This window comes from Rhinolophus hipposideros, assembly GCF_964194185.1.
Source record: "Rhinolophus hipposideros genome assembly, chromosome: 7".
In the NCBI taxonomy this organism is placed as follows: domain Eukaryota; kingdom Metazoa; phylum Chordata; class Mammalia; order Chiroptera; family Rhinolophidae; genus Rhinolophus; species Rhinolophus hipposideros.
Window position 1 is genome coordinate 6,234,333 of NC_138053.1, and position 24,993 is coordinate 6,259,325.

A 24,993-nucleotide genomic window follows, 5' to 3' on the forward strand; every position below is an offset into this window, starting at 1 on the left:
TGCATTTTATTGTAGTGGGTAAGTTAAGATTATATGTGCCAATTCAGATCCTATGACAAAAAAATGTTTCACGGTATTTCATGTAAGTGCATATATATTCAGCCATCTTGAAAGGGGAAATTTCCTCAAACTGGGACCTATATCTCTTCCTCCTTCCCTTCTTTTCCTTCCTCCTTCCTTCCCTCCCTCCATTCCTTCCTTCTTCCTTCTATCCATCCTTCTTGCCTTTTATATTGATTTTACATTATTTTGTTTTTATATTATTTATATATTTATATGGATAAGTCATTTGTTCATAGTGAGTGAGCTACAAGTCTTTTTGTTGGTTACATATTCCTGTGTTAATCAAAACAGAATGTGGAAGTTCTATCAGGTGGTCATATTTCTCTGTTGGTGGGTGTGGCCTAACATGTAATTCTGTAATTTCCATTGCATTCAAAGGCATTTCACCGAAAGCAGCAGCTGTGTCAGTTAAGAAAGAATCAGAAGATCCCAACTACTATCAGGGTAATATGCAAGGTAATATTATTTTATAATCATTTTGTCCTCCAAAAGTTATTCATGATGAAACATTTTAATTATCACCTATCTGAAAAACAGGCAAAAAGTAATAAAGATCCACGCACATTTACCTATGCTCTAGCATGTTGTCATTTGGAGTAAAAAATTTTACAGTCATTAGGTGGATTCTCTTTAGCCTAGTCCATATGCTAAAAGGTGCTTCAGGGTGCATTTTACTTGCGTTTGTCTATTAAATACTCTTATTTTGTGTGTTCTAAAAATTTCCCCCTTAATCCTCTCTTGTGTTATGGAGAAAATATTCCAAGTTAAAAGAGATGGAGATGAGAGTGAAGAAATTCAGATGCCCGTTCTTATAATAGTTGCTTCACTGACATCATATAAGTTAAATGGGGAGAAGACGATTATTCCAAATACACACAAGTTTCAAATGTGACAAAGGTAGGTGGTCTGTGCAGCAACTCTGCCCAAGACCAGAATCCTGCCGGAGCCCAGCGTGATCCTACTTGGACACCACAATGTCATCATAGCGATATGACTGTTGTACAGCCTTGTGATCCTTTCTCCATCTTTGGGCTCCGTTGTGAATGTGGGCAGAGTGCAGGACAATTTTCAGTTTCACTCCTCAAACATTATCATCAGATTTCAAATGTTTCCTACAAAAATCTTAACTTTGAAATTGTTCTGCATTTACGGAGCATTACGTAGCTCTGTAAATTTTACTAAAAACTTTTTGACAAAAAATCCAAAGGCAGAGACCAATGGAAGTGTCCGTTGTAATTGCTGTCCTGGGCCAGGCCCCCCACCTGCCTGTTGCAGTCCCTGGTGACCAGTTTCCCTCCCTCTGGGCAAAGGATCCCTTTTCAGTCCATCCTGCCTCGCCAACTGTTATTCTCTGAAAACTGGGATCTGTCCAGAGCCTTCCCCTGCTCACACACTGTCTGGCTCACCACCTCTAGAATCCCAATTTATGACGGCAGTTCTGCTCTTTCCAGCCTCCCCTCCTATTCCATCTGCCTCCCCCACCATCACCCTCCCTTGATTCTTTGGACACACTGCTCAGTCTGGGATTCCATAAATGAACCCTGAATCCTCCTTCTACCTGGCTTTTATAGAAGCCCATCCCTTCATGCAACTCCCTCCTTACTCCGCAGAATTCCAGTGAGTTCCACCCTTCTTTCTGGGCACAGTCAGAATCTCTAATTGCACACGGCATTTAGTGCTGGCTGCTGTGTTCTGTTTGCCTTTGCTGGGGACTCACTCAGTGGGCGGCAAGCTCCTGACAGGAAGACCCATCATCTTGCTCCAGCCCCAGAGACCCAAGCCCGTGGCTCTGTACACACTGGACACTTACATATACTTGCTCAGTTGAGCGTATCCCTCACAAAGACCGATGTCACCTCTTTCTAAATTACTGTTGTTTTGAAAAAAGTACTTATAATTATGTCTTGATTCCCAAGAACATATTTTTGAACTTAAATGACCTTGGTGTTGATCAAAATGTATACAGTCGGGCATAGGCTACTAGTAGATTCTGCTCCCACAGGTAGCAGTGAAATAAATGATTAGATGTATCTGCAGTCCTTCTATCTTAGTTTTTCAGAAAGAAGTACATTTACCTTAAGAAAATCATTTAGGTTAAATGTATAATACGTATATAACCTTTCGCCTGCTTGGCTTGGGAATGACAGAACTATTCAGGAGTTATTCTTTGTAGAACTCTATATTGGGCAGCTTCTTTCTTGATGATTAAAGAGTTAAAAATGCCAGATATCATGGACTATATTTCATAGCATTGAATGTTTTTGTAACCATTTAGGTTAAATACTCATGTATTAAAGTATTGATATAAGGGAGAAATTCTTAAAGCCATAAAAGCAAAAATGTGACCAGCTCAGAGTTGCGACTGGCCCTTGAGGAACCCCTAGTAAAGTCAGCCATTGCCCCACAGTGCTCAGAGGCTCAAGTGACATTTCTGTGAAAATCTGATGCCCCACTCCACCCCCACCAGGACCTCAGGCTCTGTCTGCAGCACAGTCTCCGGGGACCCTAGAAACGCAGAACACACAGTGCAAGCTTGGCTGAGATACACTACACCCTGGCTCACTTGGCATTGGTGGCTGTAAGAATATCAACACCATTCAGTTTTCTTCCCAGCTGACAATGCATGATTTTGGGGAGGAGCTTTCCAGGCAGAGGGAGCAGTGGATGGAAAAGCCTAAGACCAAGGAATTAACATTATCTTCTCAAATCACATCATTCTGACACTGACTCTTCTGCGTCTCTCTTCCACACTTAAATGACCTTTTTGATTACATTGAGCCCATCTGGATAATGCAGAATTATCTCCTTTTCTACAGAGCCGTATTCCTTATTAATATAGAATATGAATACAGAATACTAACAAATTAATCCAATAACATATAAAAGGATTACACGTCACGACAAAGTGGGATTTATCCTATGAACACAAGGTTGGTTCAGCATACGGAAATCAATCAGTGGAATACAACATAATAATAGAATAAAGGACAAAAACTACACAGTCATTCCAATAGATGTAGGAAAAGGCTTATGACAAAATCCAACACTCTTCATGGTAAAAAAAAAACACAAAACACTCAACAAACTAAGAATTGAGGGGATCTTCTTCAACCAAATAAGGAGCGTCTATAAAAACCCTACAGCTAATGTCATACTTAATGATGAAAGACAGAAAGTTTCCCCCCTAAGACCAGGAACAAGACAAAGATGTCCATTCTTGCCACATCTTCTCAACATTGTACCAGATGTTCTAGGTTGAGCAATTTAGAGAAGGAGCAAAACAGGCATCTGGATTGGAAAGGAAGAAGTAAAACCATTCTATTTGCAGATGCTATGATCTTGTATATAGAAAATCCCAAAGACTACATGCGCGCGCGCACACACACAAACACACACACACACACACACACACACACACACAGCTAATAAATAAGCTTAGCAAGGTTGCAGGATCAATATACAAGATCAATATACAAAAATCAATTTTATTTCTATATATTAGCAATGAATCAAAACATGAAGATAAGAAAATTCCACTTCCTATGGTATCAAAAAAAAATAAAATGCTTAGGAATAAATTTAACCAAAGGAGTATAAGACTTGTACACTGAAAACCACAAAACACTGTTGAAAGATATTAAAGACCTAAATAAATGGGATAATATCCTGTGTTCATGGATTTGAAAACTTTCATAAGATTCATATGGAAATGCATAGGACCCCGAATAGCCAAAACAATCTTGAAAAAGAACAAAGTTGGAAGACACACACTTCCTGATTTCAAAACATACTACAAAGCTACAATAGTTAACACTCTGTGGTACTGGGATAAGGGTAGACATGAATCAATGAAATAGTCCAGAAGTAAACCGATCAATTTAAAAACTGATTTTCAACAATGGTGCCAAAACAATTCAATAGGGTAAGAATAATCTTTCCAAAAAATGGTACTAGAACAACCGGATATTCACAATAAACCTGGATTTTTACTACATACCATATATAAAACTTAATTCAAAGTGGATCAAAGATCTAACTGTAAGAGCTAGAACTATAAAACTTTTAGAAGAAAACATAAATGTAAATCTTTGTGACCTTGTATTAAGTGATGGTTTCTTAGATACCTAAAGCACAAGCAGACAAAGGAAAAATAAATTGAACTTCACTGAAATTAAAACTTCTTGTGCTTCAAAGAATACTATCAAGAAAGTGAAAAAAATCACTAACAGAATGGGAGAAAATATTCACAAATTGTATATCCGATAAGGATCAGTATTCAGAATATATAAAAACTCTTTTAACTCAACAATAAAAATACAAACTACCCAATTTAAAAATGGGCAAATGATTTAAATAGACATTTTTCTGAAGATATACAAGTAGCCAGTACACATGTGAAAAGATGTTCAACATAACTATTCATTAGAGATATGCAAACCAAAATCACAATGAAATACTACTTCATACTCACTAGGATGATGATAATTAAAAAAGACAATAACAAATGTTGGAGAAATACCAAGTGAAGATATGAGAAGTTGAGATACTCATACATTTCTAGTGGGAATGTAAAATGGCCCAGCCACTTTTTAAAACTTTATTTTATTAGTTTCGGGTGTATAAAACAACATAATGGTTAGACTTTTATATACCTCATAAAGTAATAACCCCAGTAATTCTATTACCCATCTGACACTGTACATAGTTACTAGAATATTATTGACTATATTCCCTATGCTGTACTTTATATCCCTGTGATTATTTTTTTATTATAGTTGACATTCAATATTATTTTATGTTAGTTTCATGTGTACATCATAGTTTGGCATTTATATAATTTATGAAGTAATCCTCCCAAAAAGTTTAGTACCCATCGACACTATACATAATTTTCACAGTATTATTGACTATATTCCCCAAATATATTTTACATCCCCATGACTATTTTGTGACTACAATTTGTACTTCTTAATCCCTTCATCTTTCTCACCCAGCCTCCCATCTAGTAACCATCAGTTTGTTCTCTGTATCTATGGGTCTGTTTCTATTTTGTTTGTTCATTTATTTTGTTCTTTAGATTCCACATATAAATGAGATAAAATAGTATTTGTCTTTCTCTGACTTATTTCATTTAGCATAATACCCTCTAGGTTCATCCATGTTGTTGCAATGATAAGATTTCGTTCTTTTTATGGCAGAGTAATATTCCATTTATATATGTACCATAATTTCTTTATCCTGTCATCTATTGATGGGCACTTGGGTTGTTTCCATATCTTGGCTATTTTGAATAGTGCTGCAGTGAATATAGCATGCATCTTTTCGAATTAGTGTTTTTGGATTTCTTTGGATAAGTAACCAGGAGTGGAATTGCTGGGTCATAAGGTTGTTCTAGTTTTCATTTTTTTGAGGAGCCTCCATACTCTTTTGCATGGTGGCTGCACCAATTTGCAATCCCACCAACAGTGCATGAGGGTTCTGTTTTCTCCACAGCCTCTCCAACACTTGTTTGTTGATTTATTGATGATAGCCATTCTGACAGGAGTGAGGTGGTATCTCACTGTGGTTTTTATTTGCATTTCTCTGATGATTAGTGATGTTGAGCATCTTTTCATATATCTATTGGCCATGTGTATGTCCTCTTTGGAGAAATATCAATTCAGGTCCTCTGCCCATTTGTTAGTTGGATTGTTTGTTTTTTTGGTGTTGAATTGTATGAGTTTTTTTATAAATTTTGGATATTAACCCCTTATCAGATGTACCATTGGTGAATATCTTCTCCCATTAGGATGTCTTCATTTTATTGATGGTTTCCTTTGCTGTGCAAAAACTTTTTAGTTTGATATAGTCCCATTTGTTTATTTTTTTCTTTTGTTTCCCTTGCCCAAAAAGATATATTAGTAAAAATATTACCAAGGGTAATGTCAGAGAGTTTACTGCCTATGTTTTTTCTAGGAGTTTTATGGTTTCAGGTCTTACATTTAAGTCTTTAATCCATTTTTACTTTATTCTTGTATATGGAATAAAAAGGTGATCCAGTTTCTTTTTTTTGCATGTATCTATACGGTTTTTCCAATATACCACTTATGGAATAGACTGTCTTTACCCCAGTGTATGTTCTTGCTTCCTTTGTCATAGATTAAATGACCATATAGGTTTGGATTTATTTCCAGATTCTCTATTCTGCTCCATTTATCTATGTGTCTGTTTTTATGCCAGCTCCTGCTCTTTTGATTACTATAGTCTTGTAGTCTAGTTTGATACCAGATAGCATGACACCTCCAGCTTTGTTCTTATTTCTCAAGATTGCTGTGGCTATTTGGGGTCTTCTATGATTCCATATAAATTTTAGGATTGTTTGTAGGGATTGCAGTGAACCTATCCATCGCTTTGGGTAGTATGGACATCTTAACTATGTTAATTCTTCCTATCCATGAGCATGGTATATGCTTCCATTTTTTTGTATCTTCTTCAGTTTTTCTGTTCAATGTCTTATAATTTTCTGAATACAGTTCTTTTACTTCCCTGGTTAAATTTATTCCTAGGTATTTTATTTTTTTGATGTAACTGTAAATGGGATTATTTTCTTAATTTCTCTTTCTGATAATTTGTTATTGACATAAAAATGCAACTGATTTCTGAAGATTCATTTTGTATCCTGCTACTTTACCAAATTCATTTATCAGTTTAATAGTTTTATGGTCAGCCATTTTGAGAATATTTTGACAGCTCCTCAAAAAGTTAAACTGAGAGTTACATATGACCCATCAATTCTACTCCTAGATATATACAGTTCTATGTATATACCCAAGGTAATTGAAAACATACGTCCTCACAAAACCTTGTACATTATTCCCAATAACCAAAAGATGAATACAACCCAAGTGTCCATCAACTGATGAATAAATAAATAAAATGTGGTATATTCACACAATGTAATATTATTAATGGAATATCAGCCATAAAAAACAGTGAGGTAACATGCTATTACCGTATTTTCCCAAAAATAAGACCTAGCCGGACCATCAGCTCTAATGCATCTTTTGGAGCAAAAATTAATATAAGACCCGGTATTATATTATATTATATTATATTATATTATATTATATTATATTTATTATATTATATTATGTTATATTATATATTATATTATATAAGACCCAGTCTTAATATTAAATTAAAATAAGACCGGGTCTTATGTTAATTTTTGCTCCAAAAGACAGATTAGAGCCGATAGTCTGGCCAGGTCTTATTTTCGGGGATACACAGTACATGGATGAACCTTGAAAACATGCTAAATGAAAGAAACCAGACACAAAAATCTACATATCATATGAATCTATTTATCTGATACGTCCAGAATAAGCAAATCCATAGAGACAGAAAGTAGATTAGTGGTTACAAGGGTCTAGAGAGAGAAGAGAGTGGGAAGTGACTGCTAAGGGATACAAGGTTTCTTTTGAGCGTGATGAAAATGTTCTGAAAATAGATAGTGATGATGGTTATACAACCTTGTGAATATATGGAAAACAATTCACTTGTATACTTTTAACAGGGTGGATTTTATAGTATCTGAATTATATCTCTATAAATTTAAAATATAAGCAGATTCAATATAAGAGTAACCTGTATCTACAATCTGTATAAATAATCTGTGTAAAATAAAATTTGTGAATAATTTTAACTTTTGACTTGAAAAGATTGATTATCAAATCATTTTCAACACATTTGATGCTTATTCAGTATGTATACTTTTCACTGTTAAATCTCTAGACCAGGAAAATATTTTTGTTGTAACTGTGGATAAATTTACCAGAGTCCTTGTCCTCTGGGTAAATTGACACTAGTCATCTTTCACTCACTTCCCATTTTTTATATTATTGTGGTAGAATATACATAACATAAAATTTATCATTTTAACTGTGTTTTAAATGCATAGGTCAGTGGCATTAGGTACATTAAGTTGTGTGACCATCACCACCATCCACCCCGAGAACTTTATCATCTTCACAAACAGAAGCTCTGTACCCATTAAGCAATACTGCCCATTTCGCCTTCCTCTCTGCCACTGACAACCACCATTCTGTTTTCTGTCTCTATGAATTTGCCTATTACTACGTACGTCACATAAGTGGAATCATACAATAGTCGTCTTTTTATGACTGGCTTATTTCACTTAGCATTCAAGGTTCATCCTTGTAGCATGTATCAGAATTTCATTGTTGCCCATTCATTTTTAATTTTGCCTTTTTTAAAATGAAATGATCTCTATTGTATACCTTTAACACAAATTTGATGACTAAATTTGTCATCTGCAAAGCAGGTCCTTCAAAAAGTTATCCTGCTGATGAAAAACTCCTCGTTTTGAAGTATTGCCAATGTATATACTCTTCCACCTCCTAGAGCATGTCAGCATTTTAGAGTTAATATACACTGAATTTACTGAGTATCATACTCAGTTCTGGATTTTGACTTTTGAAATGGAAGAGGAGGAAAAGAAATGCATTGGCCTCCTGTTTTTATGTAAACTTTATCTTGCTTAGACTTGAACCTAATAAGGAGAAATTTGTTTTTAAATTATTCTACTTCTGTTTGGTAAAGTCATATAATAAGACTCAAAATGGGTAAATGACTGGCCTTTATTATATTTAAGTGATTTGTATTTTGTGGAATCCGTGGCTCCATGCCGCAGAGCGTGATTGATGATGCAGTGTTGAAGTTAGTTGGTATTTTAGAAATGAGGCAAAGACGGCCTCTGTATATTGGTCTCTATATTGTTTATTTCTTCACAGCAGGCTGAGACCTATTAGCTCAAAAGCCTGTTGGTGCCAGACTCCCAAGTGCACCCAACATCTGCTAGGCTAAGGTAAGGAAACCCCCAGGGCTATAAAGACTTCCAGCCACTGCTACCCCTCACAACTCTCTGACCCAGAAACCCACCTCCGTGCTGCTGAGCGCTGTCCCCTTGACACAGGAGTCCCCTTCCCTATCTCCCTCTCCCCGGGAGTTCCCTTGCCCCTCCCACTTTTGCAAGGTGGTCCCCGCCCTGAAGCATAGGACCTTTCTTTAGGTGAGGACTTTCCCCACCCCTCCATGCGAGCCTGTCAAAGCGTTGCCCACAGAAAGCTTTGTGTGGTAGCGCCACCTCGTGGCCATCTCTCTTTCCTGATCAGCCCAGAAATCCCTCAACCCCCAATCTTGCTCTTTAGCTGTCTTGTGACAGACATACACGAATTGATGAACCAGGTTGCACATTATGTCCTTTGGCTGTAGAAAGGCCTTCGCCTGTGTCTGTTCTGCCCATGAGCAGCCCAAGATTTGCTTGTCGTTCATGTCACCTCAGAACGTGTGTAGCAGGGTGCTGCAGAGTCCACAAGGTGGTGAGAATCAGTGGGTAAGGGAGCCAGAGAGCCTGTGCATCACACACTGCCTCGTGTGAGTGCTGGTGGGACGGCTCCCCCGGAGTCTGTCCTGGCTCCCGCCCCTCGCCATCTTACTAGTAGCTTCTCGGTTGGCTCCGTGCCGCCTCAGCTCCCTCCTGCCCCTCCCTTCCAATATCAGCAAACATGGGGCAAGAGGCTAGAAAGAGAAAAAAAGCTTACATTAGTGTGTGCTTGACATATACCCTCCCTCCCGCTATCCCCATGCTTTCTTCAAATAATTGAAGAAGTGGTAAGTGAACAAAAAGCTGTGTGTTATCAGGCTGTGGGCCCACCTACAACACTGTTGGCTGTGAGTTTCCAATCTCAAATTTGGAGTCTTCCTTTTAGACCTCAGTTGCTCTGATTTCAGTCATGAGAATGGGAATTAAAGCCCCACGATGTTAGTCCCCACACACCTGGAAAACAATAACATGACCGGTTTGGTTTTTGTCCCTTATTGGAAGAAACTTAATATCAGAAGCTAAAGTTCCGTATCTGCACTTCACAATGAGGAAAAAATATATAAGAAAAGCATAAAAGAAATGCTTTTGGGTTTTATTTGTTGTTGCTGGCACACATTTATTAATAATTTTATAGTAAGAATCACTGATAATAAAAACCAAAATTTATTTGGATTTAATTTTTTACTTAGCAACTAAAGTATGTACTGAATTCTTCCCCTCTGTTCTTTTTCATTTTTACTTAAAAGAGTTTTGGGCAATAAAACATAAGGCTTTGAAAAAGAAGTCATCCAATGTCCCCATTTTGAAACTCCTAACATAGCAATGCACTTCGGCAGTAATCACCAGTGGTTATTAAAACCATTCATAAAATGTCGATGGGTTCATTGCAGCTTTATTTACAGTGGCCAAGACATGGAAACAACCAAAGTGTCCTTCGATAGCTGAATGGATAAAGAAGTTGTGGTATATATACACAATGGAATACTATTCGGCGTTAAGGAAAGATGATATAGGAACATTGGTGACAACATGGATGGATCTTGAGAGTATGATGCTAAGTGAAATAAGTCAGACAGAAAAAGCAGAGAACCCTATGATTTCACTGATATGTGGTATATAAACCAAAAACAAGACAAACAAATGAGAAACAAAAACTCATAGATACAGACAATAGTTTAGTTTTGCCAGAGGGTAAGGGGGGAGGGAGATGAGGGTAAGGGGGATCAAATATATCGTGATGGAAAGAGAACTGACTCTGGGTGGTGAGCACATTATGTGGTATATAGATGCAGTATATAGATGTCTCCAGATGTGGTACCTTGAGAAGGACACACCATCACCTGGCTGAAATGCAAAACCTGAAATCATATCCTGAAGAAACATAAAACAAACTCAAAATGAGGAACATTCCATTGAGGGAAAAAGGGTGCGGAAGGGGTTTTTAGGCTTAAAAAATGGCAATGCCATAAATATCAAAGACACACTATGGAACTGTTCCAGATTAAAGGAGACTAAAGAAACGTGACAACGAAAACACCAGACCCCAAACGATCCTGCACTGAAAGGCGAAGAGCTATAAAGGACATTTGGGGCAGCTGACAAAATTGCAATACAAATAATAGAATAAATAAAAGTCACAATGTTAAATTCTGTGATTTTTATACGTGTATTATGATCATATAAGAGAATACCCTTATTCTTAGGAAATACGGAAGTATGTAGAGATAAAGAACGGTAAATTATGTCGTTTTCCGTCAAATGGTTAGGGGCGCGGGGAGTGTATATATCTACATCTGTCTCTCTATAGATAGATTGGGGAAAAAAAGAGCATACAAATGATAAAGGAAACAACAAATTGTTAACATTATGTTATCTGAGTAAAGGATACTATTTTTGCAACTTCTCTGGAAGTTTAAAACTATTTCAAGATAAAAAGTATTTTTAGAAAAAGATATTTATGAGACAATTAAGGAAATTTGAACACCGACTAGATATGAGATGATGGTAAAGAATAGTTGTTAATTTGGGAGCTTATCATGATATTGGGGGGGGTGAAGGAAGAGGGTTCAGTCTTACTGGTACCTCCATAGGATTTGCACGTTGAATTCTACCATATCTGGGGTTTATTTTAAACAAGCAGCAGGGGTAGGGTGGGCACAGGTGAAACAGGGTCACAGGAGTTGATGACGGTAGAGGTTGGGGGATGGGCATTGGCTTTATTATACCATCTCTCTGCTTTTGTATGTTTGAAACTTTTCCATAGTACAAATAAAAGAACAAAGAAAAAATAGAAAGAAAGGATCATGTATGCAAATTTTATTTCAAGGAGTCAGAACTATTTCATGCACATTTCTGGGCAGGTCTTGAATTGTTTGCATTGTTTTAAATGGTCTCTTTTTTTTAAATTCGGTTTTCTACCTTTTTTATATATTGTCTGCTTTCCTTTCAGAAAGCCATCCTTGTTCTGCGATCAATGAAGTAATCGAAATGGAATTACCAATGGAAGGTTAGAAAACCGAGACATTTGATTTCTTTGTTTGTTTTAGTTTACAATATTTTACAGAGAACACACTCTTTTAAAAAACACACATGTTTGAAAATAAAGACACGGACTTCCTGGCATGCTATCTTTTTTTTTTTTTTTTTTTGGCAAGAAAAATTGCTTTATTGTTTCTTTTTTAATTTATGGGGGTGACATTTGTTAGTAAAATTACATAGATTTCAGGTGTACAATTCTGTATTACATCATCTATAAATCCCATTGTGTGTTCACCACCCAGAGTCAGTTCTCCTTCCATTACCATATATTCGATCCCCCTTACCCTCATCTTCCACCCCCCAATCCTCCCCTTACCATCTGGTAACCACTAAACTATTGTCTGTGTCTATGAGTTTTGGTTTCTCATTTGTTTGTCTTGTTCTTTTTAGTTTATATACCACATATCAGTGAAATCACATGGTTCTCTGCTTTTTCTGTCTGACTTATTTCACTTAGCATTACACTCTCAAGATCCATCCATGTTGTCACAAATGTTCCTATATCATCTTTTCTTACCGCAGATTAGTATTCCATTGTGTATATATACCACAACTTCTTTATCCATTCATCTATCAAAGGACATTTTGGTTGTTTCCTTGTCTTGGCCACCGTAAACAAAGCTGCAATGAACATTGGAGTACACGTGTCTCTATAGAGAAATGCTTTTATATTTTTGGGATAGATACCCAGGAGAGCGATTGCTGGGTCATATGGTAATTCTATTCGTAATTTCTTGAGGAACCTCCACACTGCCTTCCATAGCGGCTGCACCAGTCTGCATTCCCACCAACAGTGTATGAGGGTTCCTTTTTCTCCACAGCCTCTCCAACACTTGTTACTATTTGTCTTGTTGATGAAAGCCATTCTGACTGGGGTGAGGTGATATCTCATTGTGGTTTTCATTTGCATTTCTCCGATGATTAGCGATGTTGAGCATTTTTTCATGTTTTTTTGCCATTTGTATGTCCTCTTTGGAAAAATGTCTCTTCAGTTCCTCTACCCATTTTTCAGTTGAGTTGTTTAGTTTTTTGGTGTTGGGTTTCATGAGTTCCGTGTATATTTTGGATATTAGCCCCTTATCGGAGGCACTGTTTGCAAAAATCTTCTCCCATTCAGTTGGTTGCCTCTTTGTTTTGTTAATGGATTCTTTTGCTGTGCAGAAGCTTTTAAGTTTCATATAGTCCCATTCGTTTATTTTAGCTTTTACTTCCCTTGCCTTTGGAGTCAAATTCATAAAATACTCTTTGAACCCAAGGTCCATAAGTTGAGCACCTATGTTTTCTTCTGTGCAGTTTATTGTGTCAGGTCTTATGCTTAAGTCTTTGATCCATTTTGAATTAATTTTGGTACATGGTGACAGATAGCAGTCCAGTTTCATTCTTTTGCATGTGGCTATCCAGTTCTACCAGCACCATTTATTGAAGAGGCTGTCTTTCCTCCATTGTATGTTTTTAGCTTCTTTGTCAAAAATTATCTGTCCATATTTATGTGGTTTTATTTCTGGGTTCTCAATTCTATTCCATTGGTCTATGTGTCTGTTTTTCTGGCAATATCATGCTGTTTTAATTATTGTAGCCCTGTAGTACAAGCTAAAGTCAGGCAGTGGGATATCTCCAGTATTGTTCTTTTTTCTTAAGATTGCTTTGGCTATTCGGGGTATTTTGTAGTTCCAAAAAAATCTGATGATTTTTTTGTTCTATTTCTTTAAAAAATGCCATTGGGATTTTGATGGGGATTGCATTAAATCTGTATATTGCTTTGGGTAATATGGCCATTTTAACTATGTTGATTCTCCCAATCCATGAGCATGGAATGTCTTTCCATTTTTTTGTGTCTTCTTCAATTTCTTTCAAAAATGTCTTATAGTTTCCAGCATATAAATCCTTCACATCCTTGGTTAAGTTTATTCCTAGGTATTTTATTCTTTTTGCTGCAATTGCAAAAGGAATTCTTTTTTGTATTTCTTTTTCTGAGATTTCATTGTTAGTATATAGGAATGCAATGGACTTTTGTACATTGATTTTGTAGCCAGCAACTTGACTGTATTCGTTGATTGTTTCTAATACTTTTTGGTGGAGTCTTTAGGGTTTTCTATACATAGCACATGTCACCTGCAAAGAGTGATAATTTAACTTCTTTATTCCAATTTGGATGCCTTTTATTTCTTTCTCTTGCCTGATTGTTCTGGCAAGGACTTCCAACACTATGTTGAAAAGCAGAGGTGATAGGGGACAGCCCTGTTGTGTTCCTGAACGTAGAGCAAAGGGCTTCGGTTTTTCACCATTAATTATGAGATTAGCTGAGGGTTGTCATATATGGCCTTTATTATGTTAAGGTGTTTTCATTCTATACCTATTTTATTAAGTGTTTTATTCATAAATGGATGTTGTATCTTGTCAAATGCTTTTTCTGCATCAATTTATATAATCATATGATTTTGTCCTTTATTTTGTTTATGTGATGTATCACATTGATGGATTTGCGTATGTTGAACCATCCTTGTGCCCTGGGGATGAACCCCACTTGGTCGTGATGAATAATCTTTTTAATGCATTGTTGTATTCGATTTGCTAGAATTTTGTTTAGGACTTTTGCATCAGTATTTATCAGAGATATTGGTCTGTAGTTTTCTTTTTTTGTGTTGTCCTTACCAGGTTTTGGTATCAGGGTATTGTTGGCCTCATAAAATGAGTTAGGGAATACTATCTCTTCTTCAATTTTTTTGAAGAGTTTGAGCAGGATTGGTATTAGATCCTGTTTGAAGGTTTGGTAGAATTCACTAGTGAAGCCATCTGGTCCCGGACTTTTGCTTTTGGGAAGGTTTTGGATGACTGATGCAATTTCGTTACTGGTGATCGGCCTGTTTAGATTTTCCAGTTCTTCATGATTCAGCCTTGGAAGGCTATATGTTTCTAAGAACTTGTCCATTTCTTCTAGGTTATTGAATTTGGTGGCATATAGTGCTTCATAGTATTCTTGCATGATCCTTTGTATTTCTGTGGTGTCCGTGATAACTTCCCCTTTTTCATTTCTCATTTTGTTAATTAGTGTCCTCTTTCTTCTTATCTTAGTGAGTTTAGCCAAATGTTTGTCAATTTTGTTAATATTTTCAAAGAACCAGCTCTTTGTCACATTAATTTTTTCTATTGTCTTTTTGTTCTCTATTTCATTTAGTTCTGCTCTGATTTTTGTTATTTCCTTTCTTCTGCTGACCTTGGGTTTCGCTTGTTCTTCTTTTTCTAGTTTTTTAAGGTGTAACATGAGGTTATTTATTTGGGATTTTTCTTGTTTCTTGAGATAGGCCTGTAATATAAATTTCCCTCTTAAAACTGCATTCGCGGCATCCCAAAAATTTTGGTAGGATGTATTTTCATTGTCATTTGTTTCTATGTATCTTTTGAGCTCTCCTCTAATTTCTTCTTTGACCCAGTCGTTCTTTAAAAGTATGTTGTTTAATCTCCATGTATTTGTGTTTTTTCCTGCTTTCTTTTTGCAGTTGATATCCAATTTCAAAGCTTTGTGATCAGAGAATATGCTTGGTATGATTTCAATCTTCTTAAATTTGCTGAGGCTGATTTTGTGTCCCAATATATGGTCTATCCTTGAGAATGCTCCATGTACACTAGAAAAGAATGTATAGTCTGATGTTTTAGGATGAAGTGCTCTATATATGTCAATTATGTCCAATTCATCTAATGTGTCATTTAGGGCTGCGATTTCGTTATTTATCTTCTTTTTGGATGATCTATCCATAGCTGTCAATGATGTATTTAAGTCCCCTAGTATAATTGTGTTTTGGTCAGTTTCTCCCTTTAGTTCTGTTAGTAGTTGCTTGGTATATTTTGGTGCTCCCTGATTGGGGGCATAAATATTGATGACTGTTATGTCTTCTTGTTGTATAATCCCCTTTACCATTATGAAATGTCCATCTTTGTCTCTCGTTATCTTTTTCACCCTGAAGTCTGTTTCATCGGAAATCATTATGGCTACACCTGATTTTCTCTGGGTACCATTTGCTTGGAGTGTCAATTTCCACCCTTTCACTTTGAGTCTATGCTTGTCCGTGTAGCTGAGATGTGTCTCTTGGAGACAGCATATGGTTGGGTTTAGTTTTTTGATCCAATCTGGTACTCTGTGCCTTTTTATTGGTGAGTTCAGTCCATTTTCTTTAGGGTGATTATTGATACGTGAGGATTTCCTGTCATTCTATCTTTAGTTTTCTGGTAAGGCTGTGTCTCCATTGTTTCTTTGCCTTTTTGTTATTGTGTGTTATTTCTGTGTGGTGGTATTCTATGATGTTTCCCTCTGTTTCTTCTTTTATTGCAGTATATATATCAGTTCTGGATTTTTTTTTGAGTGGTTACCCTTAAGTTTATGTAAAAGAAAGTTTGATATTTAGAGTATTCCATTTTCTTCAGCACGCTTACTTTCTCCATTCCCATATTCTGGTTCAGGCCTTTACTCTCCCCCTCTTATGTTTTGGTTGCCACAAATTGTCCCTGTTGATGGTAGTTGAATAGCCTCCTTTAGTATTTCTTGTAGTGCAAGTCGTGTATTAGAAAATTCTCTCAGCATCTGTATGTCTTTATTCCTTCTTCATATATAAAGGATATCTTTGCTGGATATATTATTCTTGGCTTATAATTTCTCTCTTTCAATAGTTTGAATATCTGGTTCCACTCCCTCCTGGCTTATAGAGTTTCTGCTGAAAAATCTGATGATAATCTAATGGGCGTACCTTTGTAGGTTACCGTCTTCTTTTCCCTGGCTACCTTGTGGATTCTTTCTTTGTCGTTGATTTTAGACAGCTTCAATACAATGTGCCTTGGAGAAGGCCTGTTGGGATTGAGGTAATTAGGTGTTCTATTTACTTTTTGGATTCAAAGATCCAGTTCTGTCCACACGTTTGGGAAGTTCTCATCAACAATTTGTTTGAATGTATTCTCTGTTCCCTTCTCCTCCTGGTATGCCCATTATTCTTATATTGCTCTTTCTGATAGAGTCAGAAAGTTCTTGTAGAGTTCTTTCATTTCTTTTAAGTCTCAAGTCTCTTTCTTCTTCCATCTGTGTAATTTCCAGGTTTCTGTCTCCGATGTCACTGATTCTTTCCTCCATCTGGTCAACTTTACTACTTCAGCTGGTTATTTCATTCTTAATTTCTTCTATTGAGTTCTTTTTTTTTTTTAATTAAATTCATTGGGGTGACAATTGTTAGTAAATTTACATAGATTTCAGGTGTACAATTCTGTATTACATCGTCTATAAATCCCATTATGTGTTCACCACCCAGAGTCAGTTCTCCTTTCATCACCATATATTTGATCCCCTTTACCCTCATCACCCACCCCCCTCCCCCTTACCCTCTGGTAACCACTAAATTATTGTCTGTGTCTATGAGTTTTTATTTCTCATTTGTTTGTCTTGTTCTTTTTGGTTTATATACCACATATCAGTGAAATCATAGCGTTCTCTGCTTTTTCTGTCTGACTTATTTCACTTAGCATTATACTCTCAAGATCCATCCATGTTGTCACCAATGCTCCTATATCATCTTTCCTTAACGCCGAATAGTATTCCATTGTGTATATGTACCACAACTTCTTTATCCATTCATCTATCGAAGGACATTTTGGTTGTTTCCATGTCTTGGCCACCGTAAACAAAGCTGCACGTGTCTCTATAGAGAAATGCTTTCATATTTTTGGGGTAGATACCCAGGAGAGCGATTGCTGGGTCATATGGTAATTCTATTCGTAATTTCTTGAGGAACCTCCACACTGCCTTCCATAGCGGCTGCACCAGTCTGCATTCCCACCAACAGTGTATGATAGTTCCTTTTTCTCCACAGCGTCTCCAACACTTGTTACTATTTGTTTTGTTGATGAAAGCCATTCTGACTGGGGTGAGGTGATATCTCATTGTGGTTTTCATTTGCATTTCTCCGATGATTAGCGATGTTGAGCATTTTTTCATATGTCTATTTGCCATTTGTATATCCTCTTTGGAGAAATGTCTCTTCAGGTCCTCTGTCCATTTTTCAATTGGGTTGTTTGTTTTTTTGTTGTTGAGTTTCATGAGTTCCTTGTATATTTTGGATATTAGACCCTTATCGGAGGAACTGTTTGCAAAAATCTTCTCCCATTCAGTCGGTTGCCTCTTTATTTTGTTGATGGTTCTTCATGATTCAGCCTTGGAATGCTATATGTTTCTAAGAAGTTGTCCATTTCTTCTAAGTTATTAAATTTGGTGGCATATAGTCCTTCATAGTATTCTTGGATAATCCTTTGTATTTCTGTGGTGTCCGTGATAACTTCCCCTTTTTCATTTCTCATTTTGTTAATTAGTGTCTTCTCTCTTTTTATCTTAGTGAGTCTAGCCAAGGGTTTGTCGATTTTGTTAATCTTTTCAAGAACCAGCTTTTTGTCACATTAATTTTTTCTATTGTCTTTTTGTTCTCTATTTCATTTAGTTCTGCTCTGATTTTTGTTATTTCCTTTCTTCTGCTGACCTTGGGTTTCGCTTGTTCTTCTTTTTCTAGTTTTTTAAGGTGTAACATGAGGTTATTTATTTGGGATTTTTCTTGTTTCTTGAGATAGGCCTGTAATATAAATTTCCCTCTTAAAACTGCATTCGCGGCATCCCAAAAATTTTGGTAGGATGTATTTTCATTGTCATTTGTTTCTATGTATCTTTTGAGCTCTCCTCTAATTTCTTCTTTGACCCAGTCGTTCTTTAAAAGTATGTTGTTTAATCTCCATGTATTTGTGTTTTTTCCTGCTTTCTTTTTGCAGTTGATATCCAATTTCAAAGCTTTGTGATCAGAGAATATGCTTGGTATGATTTCAGTCTTCTTAAATTTGCTGAGGCTGATTTTGTGTCCCAATATATGGTCTATCCTTGAGAATGCTCCATGTACACTAGAAAAGAATGTATAGTCTGATGTTTTAGGATGAAGTGCTCTATATATGTCAATTATGTCCAATTCATCTAATGTGTCATTTAGGGCTGCGATTTCGTTATTTATCTTCTTTTTGGATGATCTATCCATAGCTGTCAATGATGTATTTAAGTCCCCTAGTATAATTGTGTTTTGGTCAGTTTCTCCCTTTAGTTCTGTTAGTAGTTGCTTGGTATATTTTGGTGCTCCCTGATTGGGGGCATAAATATTGATGACTGTTATGTCTTCTTGTTGTATAGTCCCCTTTACCATTATGAAATGTCCATCTTTGTCTCTCGTTATCTTTTTCACCCTGAAGTCTGTTTCATCGGAAATCATTATGGCTACACCTGATTTTCTCTGGGTACCATTTGCTTGGAGTGTCAATTTCCACCCTTTCACTTTGAGTCTATGCTTGTCCTTGTAGCTGAGATGTGTCTCTTGTAGACAGCATATGGTTGGGTTTAGTTTTTTGATCCAATCTGCTACTCTGTGTCTCTTTATTGGTGAGTTCAGTCCATTTACATTTAGGGTGATTATTGATATGTGAGGATTTCCTGTCATTCTGTCTTTAGTTTTCTGGTAAGGCTGTGTCTCCATTGTTTCTTTGCCTTTTTGTTGTTGTCTGTTATTTCTGTGTGGTGGTATTCTATGATGTTTCCCTCTGTTTCTTCTTTTATTACAGTATATATTTCAGATTTGGATGTTTTTTGAGTGGTTACCCTTGAGTTTATGTAAAAGAAAGTTTGATATTTAGAGTATTCCAGTTTCTTCAGTACGCTTACTTTCTCTATTCCCATATTCCAGTTCAGGCCTTTACGCTCCCCCTTTTTATGTTTCGGTTGCCACAAATTGTCCCTGTTGATGGTGGTCTAATAGCCTCCTTTAGTATTTCTTGTAGTGCAGGTCGTGTATTAGAAAATTCCCTCAGCTTCTGGATGTCTGGAAAGGTCTTTATTCCTCCTTCATATCTAAAGGAGATCTTTGCTGGATATATTATTCTTGGCTCATAATTTCTCTCTTTCAATAGTTTGAATATTTGGTTCCATTCCCTCCTAGCTTGTAGAGTTTCTGCTGAAAAATCTGATGATAATCTAATGGGCTTTCCTTTGTAAGTTACCATCTTCTTTTCCCTGGCTGCCTTGAGGATTCTTTCTTTGTCATTGATTTTAGACAGCTTCAATACAATGCGCCTTGGAGAAGGCCTGTTGGGATTGAGGTAATTAGGTGTTCTATTTGCTTCTTGGATTCGAGGATCCAGTTCTTTCCACAAGTTTGGGAAGTTCTCATCGACGATTTGTTTGAATATATTCTCTGTTCCCTTCCCTCTTTCTTCTCCTTCTGGTATGCCCATTATTCTTATATTGCTCTTTCTGATGGAGTCAGATAGTTCTTGTAGAGTTCTTTCATTTCTTTTAAGTCTCAAGTCTCTTTCTTCTTTCCTCTGTGTAAATTCCAGGTTCCTATCTTCGATGTCACTGATTCTTTCCTCCATCTGGTCAACTCTACTACCTAAGCTGGATATTTTATTGTTAATTTCTTCTATTGAGTTCTTAATCTCCAGAAATTCTATTTGGTTCTTTTTCAAGATTTCAATCTCTTTTGTAAAATGCTCATGGTGTTCTTTGATTGTGTTTCTGAGTTCATTAAACTGCCTTTCTGTGTTTTCTTGCATCTCGTTCAGTTTTTTCAGAATTGCAATCTTGAATTCTCTGTCATTTAAATCACAAAGGTCCATATCTCTAAGTTCCTTTTCTGGAGACTTTTCACTTTCTTTCTGAGCTATCTTGTTGCCTTGGTTATTCATGGCAATCACTGATTTACTATTTCTCTTCCTAGACATCTACAGGAGTGGCTTCTGCAACAGGTTGATAGGTATGCGAAGAGCTTTTGAAGTTCCAAAGCTCTTTCTGCACCAGATTCAGAGCCCGTATGTTTCAGCAGTTTTGTTTACTCCTGCAGGGATCCGCCCAGATAGGTGGGGCCAGGGGCGGGGTGAGTTGTGAGAGGTGGCCCAGAGCAATGGCGGCGACCACCACCACAGCCAGTCCTGCTTCCACAGCTCCCTCCCCTTTGCCGGAACTAGTTGAGCTGCAAATCTGTGTCTGCGGTCCACAGTTCTCAGAGCAGCAAATATTCTGTCCTTTGATCCGACACTGCTACTTTATCGCTTTAGCACCGGGCAGGTGGGGGCGGGGCCAGCTCTGGGAGGGTAGGGAGGGGTCGGCTAGTCTCCGTGCCTAGGGCTTCCATTCTCCACTCGGCAGTGAGGGCTTAAACCACCGATTTCAGCCCTCTTCCCTCAGTCTTTGCTCCGAGGTCTGCCGCGAGTGAGCGTTGGGTTCAGCCGTGCTATATGCTGCCCCCTCAGCCCTGTGGGCCGTAAGCGGAGCCCTAACAGTCCGAGTCCTTCCCTCTCCCGCAGCTGCGGTAGTTCCGGGATGCAGCGACCTCGGAGCACTGAGCTAGGTCTGCGTCCTGCACTCGCTCTGCTCTGTCTCCGCACTTCTCCCTTCCCCCTCCCCCGCTCGCGCGATTCGCCCACCTGGAGGTGAATTCAGTAGTGGCCTCCTCATCTTGCCTGTCTGCTGTGCAGGGAGTCCTTTGTGGAGTTATTGTTGTTCAATTAGTTGTAAATTCCAGGGGAGCTTTACAGAGGCTCACCTCACGCCGCCATTTTGATGACGTCTCTGCCCCTGGCATGCTTTCTTAGAAAACAAAACTGGCTGAGTCCTAGTCCTACGATGTAATGTTAAGAAGTATCACTCTCTTTGTTCCCTGATATGCGATTCTGCTTAAAGCATCTGGATGTAGAAGTGATGAGAAAACTTAGCATTACTGCCATTGTTACGGATCCCAAGACCAGAAAGAACCCAAGCAGCACTCAGAGAGTTAGGAAGGTCAGCTTTATTTCACTGGCGGGCTCAGCGGGATCCTTCCCAAAAGACTGAGCCCCTAGCAAGGTTTTGAGCAGGTTTTTATGGGTTGGGGACTTCCTTGAGTCAGGGAAGGGATAGGTGTCCTCTGGTGATTGGCTCAGGGTGTGGCTTGGAGGGGCGTAAGCGGAAGTGGGCTGGGGCTTAGGCTGGGGACTTTTCTCTCCGCTCGGGCCACCATTTTAGCTCAGTTTCACGTGGCAGGGAACCATCTTAGGTCAGTTTATCCATCACCATTTGTTGCTTTATTTCATTGTGTCTTCTTGATAGGCATGCCAAAATTCTTTTGAACAGAGTTGAAAAGTACTTTAGGAAATTCTTGAATTAGAACTAAAATGTAGTAATACTTCCCTTCATTCATGTATAAATCTTGAGCATTATATTTAAGACCTGAACCCTTAAAGTGGTTTATAAATGTACATCAACATTAACAAAGGAAACTTCCTTACCAAACCTAGAGGCATCTAGGTTTGTCAGTTTATAGGCAAGACGATCTTGCTTTTAGGAACTGTATATCTATCTTCGTATCAAAATGATTTGTACTTTTCCTCTAAGTCAAAAGTGTTCTCCAGGAAGCTCATCTGCAGTCATTTTAACAGCTTCTCTTTTGACTTGGGGGGTGTCTGCAGTTCTTCATTGTAGAGGACGGTTCCAACGGCCCCTGAGCAGTTTTTCCAATTCTCTGACCTAAGAGAATCTGATAGATTTTGCCAGAGAATAGACTACGATAGGGTCCGGTCTTGGAATTGTTCATTCACTCATAAAGTTCTTTATTTTGAACTTATTTGCTTTAAACCAAGACAGATTGACTCTGTCATTATTTAACTTCAGTTTATTTTTCTAAATTATATCTATTTTATTGTGGTAAAAAATAAAATTAAAAACACAACATATAATTTACCATCCTAACCATTAAGTATGCAGTTCACTACTGGCTGAGTCATAAGTGTTAAGTATATTCACACTGATGTGAAACAGATCCTCGGAGCTTTTTCATCTTGCAGATCTATCCCCATTAAACAACTCCTTTTCCCGCCCTGGCAACCCCATTCTACTTTCTATCTCTGAATGTGACTACTCTAGATGCCTCATATAAGTGATCATACAGTATTTGTCTTTCAGTGACTGGCTTATTTCACTGAGCATAATGCCCTCCTGAGGGCGTCCCTGTTGTGGCACGTGACAGATTCATCCCTGTTGTGGAACGTGACAGATTTCTTCCTTTTGTTTCTTTATTTCTTTTCTTTTTCTTCAACTGCAGTCTCTGACCTCTGGGTGTGAGAGAGCACGGTTATTTCTAATTCAGTTGAAATCTGTTTCTCCCTTACATTGTGTTACTTCCCTTTGTAAAGTCCGTTAAGATATTGTTTTTTTAATGGATAGATAGTATTTTAGAAAGAAAACCTACGAAGGAAACAGTTGTAGAATTGGTATTGAGTGAATGTCAGAAAAGATTTCATTGGATATTGGTCTTTGAATTACTTTATTTCTGCAAGTATATATCACACGGTAGTGGGAAGCCCATTTACAACAGAGCTGAGTTCGTTTGATTTTTTTTTTTACTTTTTATTTTGAAATAATTATAGATTCCCAAGAAGCTGCAAGAATAGCACAGAGAGGTGCTGTGTACCTTCACCCATTTTTTTTCCCAAAATCACTATAGTGTGCCATTAAAACAGCTAAATTAGTTTTGAGTTCTAGTCCTTTTTTTACTAACAATTAATGTAAGCTTTGCTAAATCTTTCTAAAATGAACCAGAGTTAATGAGATAATCTAGCTAGGCTTTTGTCTTTATGTGGAACTTAATGTGTAGAGGGTGCCCAAAAAATGTATGCACATTTTAAGAAAGGAAAACTATTAAAATTGTAATACTCAATATATACTGATAACAAAAGATGATTGCAAATCACATTTGACTTCTGCAGTTACAAGAGGTGCTCAAAGTGGTTACCATCAGCGTCCAGACACTACTGATTATAGCGAACTCCTGCTTGAGCAACATTGACCAACGTGTCCTCTTGTACACATTTTTTTGGGACTCCCAGTTTATGTCATAATTCTTGTCCACCAGAAAACTCGATTGCTTCCATATAATAACAGATTGAACCCTCCCAGGGCTGCTGGGGGAACTATTAACTAAAGCAAATGGCTTTTTTCTATCCTAGTAATTCCTGATGACAACAAGAAAATACTATGACCACATGATGTGGGTAACTCCATATTACTTGATAATATCTGAAAATTTCTTATCTCTCCTTATCACTTATAAAATTATCCTATATTACCCTGTTATCCCTTTTAAAATTAAAATTACTTTATCCTTGTACCTATATGTTTACTACGCATGAAATGTATTTAAAATGCCAGGATAAGCTACTTTTTCGGTATAGGAGCAGTAAGATGTTGGAACATGAGAATACATAATAATGAATGTCATTTTAGAAATTTTTTTTTCAAGATTCTACTCAGCTTGTCCCTTCAGAAACGTGTGAGGACCCTGAAGCTGAGGTGAAAATTGAAGGTTAGTTGCCAAAAGCCTCATCACATTCACTCTGCTAAGTATAGTTTTCATTTCTTTTTAAAGGATTATTGTGGGGAAAAGACTGAAGTCCACGTTTGTGTGTGTATGACCAGAACAGCCCGTGTTCCCATCAAGTACCCAGTACTCTAGGCATTTTAGACAACTAATTAGGCCATGCAAATTAGCACTGAGCCACCTGGGACCAAACTGTGTTGTCTAAGTGAGGAACAAATGAAGGGGACGGGGTGGGGGAGGGAAAAGGGAAGGAAAGGACTTGTTCACTCAGAAAGACATTCCCTCTCCTCCTGGAGTGTGAGAGACGAGTTCAAAAATAACTGATCAGGCCTGGAATCAGTGAACTCAGTTTAAGTGCAAATATCTAAATGAAGTAAAGTTCAAAGTGTGATTTGAAAAAGATTTATTTTTTATGATCCATGAAAAAAGGTTATTTTCTTTACAATACAAACCAACACATAATCATTTGGGGGTTTTTGTTCATATGCTTGTTTAAAAACTACATCCATTGTGCTCGCTTCGGCAGCACATATACTAAAAATTACATCCAATAGTTAGAAACATGTTCTAAGGATATTCTTTGCAATCAAACGTTTT

The 24,993-nt window shown here is 37.4% G+C and overlaps 1 protein-coding gene across 3 annotated transcripts in view; it reads left to right on the forward strand.

Moving 5' to 3' along the window:
* GTF2IRD2B (GTF2I repeat domain containing 2B) overlaps positions 1-24,993 on the forward strand; it is a 360,110-nt gene that overhangs the window by 325,764 nt on the left and 9,353 nt on the right. For 2 of the 3 annotated variants that reach the window (XM_081053361.1, XM_081053360.1), the window contains exons 9-11: positions 442-519; positions 11,898-11,954; positions 24,319-24,381. In XM_081053361.1, the coding sequence (XP_080909487.1) occupies positions 442-519; positions 11,898-11,954; positions 24,319-24,381 (198 nt within the window). The remainder of the gene's footprint in view (positions 1-441; positions 520-11,897; positions 11,955-24,318; positions 24,382-24,993) is intronic. The other variant, XM_081053362.1, reaches the window with a different exon arrangement.